The sequence below is a fragment of the Anas platyrhynchos genome, chromosome 1 (genome assembly GCF_047663525.1).
Source record: "Anas platyrhynchos isolate ZD024472 breed Pekin duck chromosome 1, IASCAAS_PekinDuck_T2T, whole genome shotgun sequence".
Classification (NCBI taxonomy): Eukaryota; Metazoa; Chordata; class Aves; order Anseriformes; family Anatidae; genus Anas; species Anas platyrhynchos.
The window spans coordinates 148516814-148528882 of record NC_092587.1 but is presented as its reverse complement, the minus strand read 5'-3'; the positions used below and the strand labels follow the sequence as shown (position 1 = coordinate 148528882).

The window sequence follows — 12069 nt, the reverse complement described above, 5'->3', positions numbered from 1 at the left end:
GAGCAGACCACAGCGTTAATGAGCACCTCACAGATATTAACAGTGTGGCAGCCCTCACCACAACCCACCAAGACAAGCAAGTGAAATCCCACATGTGCAAGTCACAGAGCAGGGAGTGAAGTCTCGATCCAGCCAAGTCTGTATGTGCCTCTGAGTGCGCAGGAGTACTTCCTTTGAAGCAACTCAGAGCAGTAAATGCAGGATTAGGGCCAAGTGAGTTACCCAGGCAGTCAGTGTATGCTCACACGCTCCACCTTGGGCACCCAAGTGTTCTGCTGGACCACTGAACTGTCCCAAGGACATCTGTAGCAGAGGCAAGAGGGAAACCTGAGTGAACTGCCTTCTAAGGCCAACCCCCACAGCTGATTCTGTAAGCTGAGCTGATTAAATGAGCTCCACCAGCAAGAAGCCATGCTAGCTCAATGGTTCGATAGTCTAAGGTTTCTTTAAATAAATCCACCTTCACAATACCTGTACCACAGCAACACATACAGTATCTCAAAGTTTACCTTCACCTGTCACTCATTTTTGCCTTGACTAGTCATAAAAACAAAACAAAAATCCCTCTTGACAAATGGGAATTGCATGACCAATACTATAATAAACTAGCTGCCTTTCTTCGGTGAAAACTGTGATAAATTGGCATCAGTTATTACAGTGATGAATGCATCTTTCCCCTTTGTAGACCTTTTCCACCTGCTGGTCCGTGGATGACCCTGACGTTTATGCACTGCTAACAGGCTGATAGATGCTTTGCTTTCAAGGTGGCTGGACTTTCTCAAAAATGAAAGTATTTGTTAAATGTGAGAATCAGTTAACCAAGTGAAAATCAAAGCGACACAAGCACAGACCTTGTGTTACTGCTTGTGTCACCTGCACACATTGGCACTGCTCTTCTTTAACATGGCTTTCACAACAGGTGATTTCAGAGTGCCTTATTCATAGCAGTAAAGCCGGGACAAGACATTGCATGGCCTCACTGAAAAGAGGCATGCTGAGATGCTTTGACATGGTGGTCCTTCAAATGCTTTACCATTCTTCAGTTTCTTTGATCTCCTGCCCCTTCTTGCTCAGCCCTGCTGCCCCAAGCTTGCTCCTCCTCCTCAGAAGCAGCAGCAACAGCAACAATGCCCAAAAGGCTTCAGGTATAATTTTTTCTCTGGCTCTACTCAGTACAAAAATCACCCCATAATTTCTGGGAATTATCCACGTGGTTAAAATCTCACCTCCTAGATGATCCAGGCAACTTGCAGCTGCTACAACTCACTGACCTCCAAGGGCATAAGATACCCACTTTATTTTTTATTATTTTTTTTCTCCCCGAATCTGCTGATGTGCCCTATCTGTATGATTTCCTCTCTGGGAAATTAGGTTAACAGAAGTCAGTGTGTTACAAGGAGCTTGCTTTGCTTATGAACCAGAAGCAATCTGGGTGGAGAGATAGGGGGAGACAGGGGAACAGGGAGACAGAAAGGGAAGGAGGGAGGGGCAGATAGAGGCAGACTTGGTGGCTTTCTTATTTATTATTTCTTTTAAAAAATAAAAAGAAAAAAATGACAAAAAAATGAAAAAAAAAAAAAAAAAAAGAAAATACTTAGAAGGCAAGGTTTCCATAGGAAAAAAATATTTTATTTTTTTAAGAACAAATTCAGTTTGAAACAGACGTGGAATGTGATTTTCATAATTTTCATTTTCTGGGAGCTAATTGCAATGTGGAACTAAAGCAGATTTCAAACTTATTACCGGCTAGTTTAAAAACAGAACAAAACAAACAAACAAAACAAAACAAAACAAAAAAAAGAAATTATTTATAACTCAAGCATAATACTGTGTTACAAACTGGACAAAGAAATTCTTAAATAAATATTCATGGTACACAATTTCAGCACAAATATGCGGCAATTTGGCAACCTTTATACCATTTTTTCCTTAATACAGTGCAAAGGGGAATGACACTGCCTTTAAACAAGCTGTAGCTAAATACATTGCAAAATTCAAATTTTATACAAAACATCTTGCTCGGACTTTATAAAAAACCAACATTGCTCTATATACACAATCTGGTTAAGAAAAGCCATTTTTGTCTTGTTTTCACATGTTTTTTTTTTTCTTTTTTTTTTTTTCTTTTTTTACTTAAAAAGGTGAATAAGGCTACTGTAACACCCCAAATCCATATACAGTAAATCTGAACCTATTTACAGCATCTTCACTTAGACATGATGGTGCAAATTCCAAGTCAGGTGACTAGGGATGATCATACAAGCAAGGCATTTACAGTAACTTTTCAAAGCTGAACCAACGTCAAATAAAGAAACAGTTGGTAGATTGTCATAATTCTGCACCAGACACAAAACAGACGCACAGTACATTTTATTTTTTTTCTGATTGGTTGCAGGTTGCTCTTAAGCAATTCATCTGATTTTTTTCACAGTTTAGTACATAACTAGAATGTAGCCAAGTGATGAAGCATAGGTTTGATTTGATAAAAATCAGGATCAGCAAACCCATCTTTTCCCTTCCTTCCCCTCCCCCAAAATAAAATCTTAATGACTTACAAGAGAACCTTGTATGGATGGATTCACAGAAAGGAAGGGTTGTTGAAAAGAATTACATATGTACTGTAGTTAGTCACCATGGTAACCTTCCACAGAACCATGGGTTGGGATTTTTTGTTTTGTTTCTCTCATTTGGACCAACATCCCAACGTCATTTTCAGGTTCAGGAAACAGAGAGAGTGATAATTTCTGTGACAGATTTTTTTTTTCCTTTTCTTGCAGGTACTCACTGGAGGTCTGAGAACCCCAAAATGCTGTTGCTACATTTTCCTTCCAAATCAGAAAGGAAAGTGTTACCATAGTAACATGACTATGTTAGAAATGTCTATTTGCATAGCACATATAAAAGTAGAGTTTTCTTATTTCCTCTCCAGGGTGGGAGCTTCAGGGGAATAGCCACGCTAAAGAGAAAACTTTAACCTGAACCCCCTCTCTAAAAATCTCCATGAAATCTACAGAACACTTCAGCTCGTAAGGCAAGGGAAAATACAACACAGAAAATAAATGCCGGCACACCTTGTCATTGTTAAATATGTGATGCAGTAACATCGATTTCCTGATTCTTTGGGCTTATTTCCTCATTTTCTCTGATGAGATACTTTTAAAGGGCTTTGGATTCTGTTTGTATATGCTCTCATTACCATTATTTTTGGATGGTTGTTGTTTTTCCCAGAAGCAGTTTCTGCATTTCTTAATGTATGCATATATATGCATACATAAATACATATATATGTATATACACACACACACATATATATGTAGAACGATGACAAGTTAAGACTATTTAATTGCCGCAAATGAATTTCACATCTTCTGGTGTAGATTCTGTGCAATCTCAAAATATATATTAGTAAAAAACAAAACAAAAACAACAAAACAAAAAAGAAAGAAAGAAAAAGAAAAGCTCTCATTTTATATCCCTTGTGTTCTATACACCTATTATAAATAAGACATATCTTCCTTCTCCATCTCAGTGTCATAATTTATTTTATTCTTATGGACTGCAGGTTTGCCGTATGTGCTTTAACTTTGCAACAGAGCACCAATGAACTGCTGTGCCTATTACAGTACTTACATGTACTGTGCAGGTACAGCACTAAGATAAACCAAAGCGTCAAAAGGCTCAGTCAGAAAAAAATTCTGTTTTACTTGTAGAGATGAGAAAGGCTTTTTTTCTTTCCTTTTTTTTTTCTTTTTTATTTTTTTTTCCAACTTTACCAGTGATAGAATTACAGCTCATTTGACCTGTTGGCTTATAATCATCTTGGTCAGATTTGGCTCTCTGCTATTTTCTTAAATGCTTTCCCTGTGTTTAGTATAATGTGACAGTATAGCAGCTGAGTCTGCTTAAAAGTCTTCCGAAGCAGACTGCGTTTTTGCTACAGCTTCAAAGCTGTACATTTTATTGCCAGTACCGCAATAGCCCTGCCCTAATATATCCTCAGCGGCCTGCTATTGTCTTGTCCGCTCCAAGCTTGTTCACTTCCTGACAATACCCCTTTGTTCTACTGTATTGAAGGTACTATTTTTTCTGCACACTGGTATTTGATAACCGTGAATTCCTTCAAATGCAGCCCTAAGCCACTGCACTTGTTATTGTGTCTCCTATTTGCCTCTTAAACTTAGCATACCAAAGTGCTGTGCTACCTAAATGTTTTTTTCTTCCCAGCTTCTATTTTTGAGGCAGCAGTATTCAATTTCAACTGCAGCCAGCCCTTCCCTCCACCACCCAGTCCTGCTCTTGACTTGTTGACAGCCTAACTTTTTGGCTGGAAGGCTCCTTACTATCAAACACAATTTCTATAAATGCATTACCCATTCGAGTGAGGCTGCTGTAGCAGATGGATGGAGCACAGATCTCCAAACATTAATGTTCCATTAGTGATTCAGGAGGTGGAGTGAAAGGAAATCTTATGTGAAGGATGGCAGAGCCCTGGATAACAGAAATAAATGGAACAGTGACGGACTAAAGCAAGAGAACTTTAACAAGTCTTAGACACCAAGGTCTGTGTGACAAATCCAGTATGCACTGAGAGAGACACACAAAAGTCAGAAGATTGCATTTCAAGCTTGATATCCTAGAGCACCTTCCCAGGATGCCTAGAGCTATTAACATCCACGGATCACTCCATCTTCCCTTGGCTTTTGTACATGCCTGAACGCCTGCAGCACATGGCTTTGAGGATGATGAATGTAACAAGAGTACAGCAATCAGAATGGGCATCTTCTACATAAAAGTCTTCCAGCTTTTAGTGAATACTGATTCACCGAGAGAGGAATTCTACAGACTAGGTAAGCTGTCCAGCTCGAGTCGGCTCTCGGAGAAAGAGCTGTCGCCTTCTCTCCCCTGTGCTTGAGTCAATCCTAGCGCACAAGGCGTCATCACAAACCCCAACAGAAAGCATTTGACCAGTGAGTGTCCTCTACGCCTCAACTGTACCACAGAATTGGTTGTGTGTTTCTCAGACCTTGTAGTAAATGTTTGCTGGACTCTGAGGAGGCATCTCTTGAACTATGTACACCGGATGTCCATAGTCGCCGCTGACCTTTTCATAGTGGGGGCAAAAGACACTGTCTGCAGTCCTTAGAGGAATGATAATGTCACTGGGCTCGGAACCATTGTTGTTGCCACTGCGTTTTGGGGTGGCTAATGTACTAAGTGAGAGAGTTGTAGTGTGTTGCGGGGAATGCTTCCTGTGTCTTCTCCGGTACTTCAATAATAGAACCACCAAAGTGATGATGATGACGATGAAAATGATGCACCCTGATGCAATCCCTGCAAATAAGGCCACCTCTGAACCCAGTATACTGGAATGCCCAGCCTTACTGCCATCTGTGCTAGATCCTGGAAAGAATGGAAATACAACAGACAAAAGTTATTGCCGTCCTGTGACCCGTTTACACTGCTTAAAAATGTGTAGAGTAAGCAAGACTGGAAGAATTAACTGACAGCTAAACTTTGACAAACCAATTACCCTGTTAGATAGCTAAATGCAAACAGCCGAAGTCAGCAATCAATATTAAACAAGACTTTGTGTCTGTTGGTCTCACTTTTGTGCTGCTCCCAAATCACCCTGTTTCATACATCATCATCCATCAGCAGCAAGGACTGGCACTGACAAGGCAGCCTTTGATGCACACTGCATCTTTTAACAGATGCTGACCAGCTCAGGGCAGCAGAGAGGGGTGGGATAGGACTGCACGGGGAAAATAACACAGGGAAATGACAATTCTCAGAACAACTGGTACTATTTAATGTCACATAGTTCTTCTTCTATTTTATCCATCAGATATTGATTTAAGTGAAACTGTCCTTAGTGTCTCTTTATGTGGACTCCTCATGCTTACGAATGAAACAAAAGAGCTTGAGGCAGTGTGGGAGATGGGCAAAATGATTATGGAGTGTATCTGTTTGCATTATATAACTGTCACTTATTTAAAACAAAACAACTACACATATCAGGTAGTCATAAAAAGCTCACTCATAAAAAGCTCGAATAATGTGAATATTGTCACATTATTTGTCACAAAAATTAAATTAATGTTCACTTGACACTTTTCTCATTTCAGAATTTGAGCTGACTTCCCTCTTTTGATGCTCCCTTACATGCAGAACAACGCTTCAGATGCTATGTTCACATAACTGTGAACTACTGGAACCTTAGCAGGAAACGGCTGAAGCCTGCCCTGTGACTGTCATATTGAAGATACCAAATTACACAACTAGCACAGAAAATGTGCAGCCATTTTTAGGAACCTCAAAATCAACGGTCAGCAAGCTTTGCTTTGTTACATTCCCATTTTATTGAATTTTCCTCCAGAGAATTTGTGTTTTAGAAGTTAACTTTTTTCTTGCTCACAGTGTTTGAAATGCATCCTCAAGATTTTTGTTTGGAACCATCAGATCTGTTTATCTTGTTTAGATAAATATTTTTTAAACAAATTTAAATTTAGTAAAAGACCAGCCAATCATGTATAGACTTCACATGGTCAGTTAAAAGATCAGGGCATTAATTATAGATGCCTTGAAATGAACTTTATAAATGGCTGTCGAGAACCACTTGATAATGTATTATACGGGAAGAGAAAGACGGAAAGACTCGTTCATCTGCCAGAGTACTAAATGTAAGGAGCATTTACCATCGTAAAGCTGCTTACAGAATGTTCTATCCAAAAACTTTCCTGTAAATGAGTGATATTCTTACAAGATGTAATTAACTTCTACTGCAGTGTAAAAGAGGGGAAAGAGCAGTTGTTGCCAAAACTCAGAGCTCCAAAATCCTATCCAGTGGAGCATCAGAATTGGCTTTTGCATCATCTCAGTATGAAAACATTTGATTTTCTGACGTTTTAATGCTAAAATAGAAATGTGTCTGGGGACAAAGGATGGTCTGCCAGAGCCCTTCACTTCTCATGTGAAACTCCATAATACCTACCTGAGTGGTCTTTTACAAAGGGACTGGTGGTGGAGCTCTTCCCGTTGGTACCAGCTTCCTGCTCAGGGCGCTTGGTCGGGTCCGTGCTCCGAGGTAACCCTGCAGAATTGGGATCTGTGGAAGAGAAAAATGACTCACTGTAGCTTAAGCATCTGATGATATTAAGCCTTATAAGCCGGCTATAGGTATCTTGTGAAACACGGATAGCTTTGAACAGAAGAATCTTTATGTAAAGGACTAGGAGATACAAGACTGTAATTTTCCTTTTAAAGCAAAATGGTTATATTAGTTATTTCAGAGGTTTAAATTGTGAGGCCATCTGCAGAAACTATAGGGACTCCTGTAATTGGCAAGAAAAGCTTTGCAGATGACATTTCAGTTTAACTGAGGAAGTTGATTGACTACTAAACCAACTTCTACTTAGAAGAATAATTCTTTCTTTCTGCACAATAGGTTATCTATATATGAAAAGAGACAATGAACAAAAACCTCTCTGTAACCACAATTCATAACAAGTAAACTATAGAAATATTAGCTTCCCTCCTTTCATGTATTTAAAATAATTTTGAACAATGTAGTTGTGGCTTTTGTTTTTAAAATGAAAATAAAAATGACTGAAACACGTAACTCCCAGGTGACCTTTCGTTCTAGGGAGCTCTCCAATGAAGAGATCTTATTACACCAACCCTCCTCCTGGAGAAATCTGTCAGTAGCTGAGGAGCAGAAAACAGGCTTTACTTTCAGACTGTTAGGGAGGAACAACCACACTAGATTCGGCTGGCTCTCTGCGCTATGCTAGCAAAAGAAGCCTGAAAACTAAAAGGACACTGAGACTGATCAAAGTGATTTCATGAAACAGCAGATGGTCTTTACCTTGTCCAACTTTCATGAGGATCTTCATGGTTTTTGTCTGGCACACCCCTCCCTCCTGGTTATCCAGGCCCTCCAAAGACCCATTTGATGTTGCTGATTAAAAAAAAAAATAAAATAAATAAAAATAAAAATAAAATCAGGAAATCAACAGGCAAAGTGATGTGACATGAGTGTCTGAAAGCAGAAATCTTTCATCTACCAGGACCTGTCCTTGTTGCTCAGGCTGACCTATGGAAAGTTGTGAAATGTTGAAAGCCAAAGGAATGAATACATCGGTAAGCTGTACAATACATACAAATGGAGGAATGTGTTATCAAGGTTTCAAATTTACCCAGCAGCTTTTTTTCTACACACAATTGACTGACTGACTGACTGGGACGAAAACACGGCACCTTGCTAAAAGGTGATGGAGTCAGCTGAAAGGGAAGCCTCAAAGGAGCAAAGCACTGGAAATTTACCTTTTTTTTTTTTTTTTCCCAACAATATCTTTATAATCACCACATTACATCTGCTTCCTCTATTACAAATCTCCTGCTGGAAGAAGCAAAGGCATACAAAAGACCCAGGTGAAAGCTGAGATTCTGCACTGATTGGAAAACCATTTAATATTTGAAAGTACAATCTCACTTTTCTCAGCATTGAGGAGCCTCTGCGGGGGCGGGCTGGTGGGGGGGACATGCTCTCTTCTCACAGAAACCTTCCAGCTCATGCAAACAAACGGGTGCTTTCCCCTGTGTTTATATTGTTCTCGCTTATCTCTCCACGCTTGCTGGGACCGCACACCCCCGCACAATCCCGCCACCACAAGTCAACGTGTGTGTGTGAAGCACAGCTCCAGGGGAAGAGTCCAAAAGCCTTGAGTCACCTCCACAAGGGCTGCACACCCCGACGGCTGCTGGTAAAAACCCTTCAGCTGCTCTTGGGCGTGGGACATTTCTGCCACCCTGTTCACCACACCAGGCCCTGGCCGTGGCGCAGCAGGTCCTGGAGCCATGGCTCCCCAAAGACCAGGCCCAGTCACACAACTGGGACACTGCAAATGAACCAGGCGGGGGAACGCTGCCTCGGTAGCCCCCACCAATGCACGTGGTCTCGCACCCTGGGTGTTTATTGGGTCCGTGTATCCAAGGCCCTAAAAGCACAGACAAGCAGATGCATGCTTAAGCGCTGATACCGGGCCACTGACTAGAGAAAACAAACAGAAAATGAGACAGTGCAGAGCTTGCCGCGGTTCTGGCAAACTGCTTAAGCAGCACTTTTCTACGTGTGCCTCCCTCTTTTCAGGCTAGGGATCTCATTCAACAAGGGCTTCACACTGCTCAGATCTTTGTTTTTAATTCTCACTCCTTCTCTTTCTGCTTCCTTGGGGATTTTCTTTCAAATGCGAGCAATGTATATTTCCTTATTCCTTCACAATGTCTTCCTAGCCCCATGGCAGTATTTTTCTTGCTCTAATCTTCTCTCTAGCTGTAAAGATATAAACCCCATACTGCTGAACCCTGCTTCCTAGCCTTTGATCTACTTCTTGTTTTTGTTCCACTCCTGCCTCTTTTGTGACTAACTCAAATTGCAGCCACCGTACGAACTTCCCAAACTGTGCTTTCTTTTCCTAAAATTCCCGTTTCCCTGTACACAGGCCCTCCCAGTTCCTCCTCTTGTTCTCTCCCTGCTGTAAAAACATGGCAATGGAAGTATGTGAAACTACTGCTTTTTTCGGACTTGCGAAAAGACTTTTTAAAATATAAAAGAGCACAATGAGTAATTTAAGATAAAAGCAGATCTGAAATGTGCCACTGCATTGCCAGGCTCAGAAAATAATGGAGACATATAGTTTTGTTTTCTTTTGTGTTTTTTTTTTTTTTCTTTCCAGAGGGAAAAAAAATCAATACTAAGAACCAGTTCTGGACATAAATCAAATGTGTCTTTGCTGAAAGTGTTTTTTATGACCTATTTGCCAATGTACCAGAGCACAAGGACAAGGGAAAAAAGCAGTAAATAGAAATACCAAAGCTGAGCATCAACTGAAAGTGCAACTAATAAACACTGACTTTGTCTTGCTTTTTTGTTATTCTTCCTTTGCTTTTTAATCTAGGCTATGGGGGTTCACAGCTCTTTAAGCACCTTCTACTTAATTTTAATTGAATAGTGTTGCTTCTTCTGAACATCAATGCCTTTTTATTCTTTAAAGGCCTATCCATTTAACCTACAGAGCAGGAGACCTCAATAAGATGCAGAGGATGCAGTCTGACCTCAGTACAGAATAAGAAAGTAAGACGGCAAAAAGAATGTAAAATTACTTCAAATACAGTCTCCAAATGAGAGGGACCAAACGTACAATGAGTCTGGTTGTGTGCCTGTGCGAGTTCAATCTGCCTCGCTTGCTTGCTAAAAGAATGCTTTCATAGCTTTGATGTCAGATGAATGAATTTGCAGAAGTATTCACTTTTTCCACAGTTCTTCAAGGGTTTTCTGAAAGCCTGCGTTATATAGCTCAGAGTAGAGTGCTACATCCTGAGGAATGGAGAATTTTCAAAGAGGAGCATTTCTGTGACAAAGCAAAGTTTCAATTTCAGCTTCTCTCTGTAATTAAACCGACAATTACCCAAGGCCATTGGAGGAAATTATTTCTCAAAATTCATTAAGACTATCGAAATATAACCTCACATATCCCCAGCGTACCAGGGAGAAAGTAGGTAGTTTAAACACATACTTTTAAGCTTTGAAAATCAGCACAGAGAGAGAGAAGTAATCTGGGACATCAGAGAAAACAGTTTCATACAGCTAATACCCCTTGACGGTTTAGTGTGCAGAAGTCAAACAAGGGAGTAAGTACAAAATATTCCTCAAACACTCACTGCTGTCTTTTTATATTGATCTCCAACTGAAAATTATACCCAGTATAATCCATCCAAGCTCCTCTGTTACACTGACATTTCTGCAGAAAAGTAACCCTGGACCTGGACCTGTGCTTATATTGATGTGATATTTAAAAAAAAAAAAAAAAAAAAGTATCTGTAATACGGCTTTGGGTATAAACAGAGAAACATAACACAAATTCCTTGTGCTATGGAAAGGGAAACACTACTCTCTGGTTGTTTATATGGTTAAATTTTAGAACCTCCATTTAGTTTATTTTATATACATATATATATTTATATATAAGAGCATTCTTTTACATTTTAGGTCTAAATATGGATATACTTGAGAAGAATTTACTCACACATAAACTATCATATATGACCCTGCGCTAAGACTAGAAACTACTTAAATATTAACATTTATTAATATTAATAAATGTAACTAATGATAACTATAAAGTTTCTCAGAAGTATTAAATGTTCTCAGGATCTCACACTTTTTAATACAGCAACCCATAGGAAACTAAAAGTATAATGCTGCTAAACAGCTAAGGAAATGCTTTTAAATTCTTTGATGGATAGATACCTCTGATTTTCTGAGATCTGTCCTGTTCCACTGGTGTCAATTACAAAAGTGAAACTTACAGTCAAAAGCAGATTAGATTATTCAGCTTAGAATAATCACACCTACAAATAAATGCATATAATTAACCTAAAATCTCTATTAATTTTAAGACTTTCAGACAAAATCATAATAATTTATAGCCAAAGTTTGTCAGCAGTAAGTCAAACTACTGCTTGAGCTCTATATAAGCATCATGTGCCTGCATTCCTTGAATACAACAGCAGCTGTCATTTTATAAGGAGTACAAGTTTGGGTTTTTAACTTTCGCTAAAAATGAATTCTTAAGAAACTATGGTTTAAAGTCTGCTGATACATCCTTACTTTGGAGAAGATAGTATACATTTTCAGTTTCATGAAACACTCTCTTAACATACCATCTCATTTACACAAGCAAAAATTAAATTATTCAGACCAAAGAATTTCATGCTAGCTCTTGCCTTCCCTTCTTTAAGATACATATATGGAATTGGTTGGTTGGTTTGTTTTTCCTAGGGAAAAAAAAAAAAAAAGGGACTAAATCAATGTATGATGTTTTACATTTATTTGCTTTTAAAACTTCACAAGATCTGTTTATTGTACGAAATGCATTAGTCATAAATGCAGAGGCAGGGAATCAGTGAACGAAACAGAATCAGCTGACAAGAATAGTTTCTGGCTATGATTCTTATACAGTCCCCATGGAGAGGAAGTAATATTACATTTTAATATGTCTTCATTTGATT

At 39.2% G+C, this 12069-nt stretch overlaps 1 protein-coding gene across 2 annotated transcripts in view; it reads right to left on the bottom strand.

Annotated features, from left to right (window-relative positions):
- Positions 1-1607: 1607 nt before the first annotated feature.
- EFNB2 (ephrin B2) overlaps positions 1608-12069 on the bottom strand; it is a 44831-nt gene continuing 34369 nt past the window's right edge. For both annotated transcript variants that reach the window (XM_038173414.2, XM_013099976.5), the window contains 3 exons: positions 7865-7957; positions 6992-7105; positions 1608-5400 (listed from right to left, as the gene is read on the bottom strand). In XM_038173414.2, coding sequence (XP_038029342.1) covers positions 5018-5400; positions 6992-7105; positions 7865-7957 — 590 coding nt within the window. In that variant the 3' untranslated portion in view covers positions 1608-5017. The remainder of the gene's footprint in view (positions 5401-6991; positions 7106-7864; positions 7958-12069) is intronic.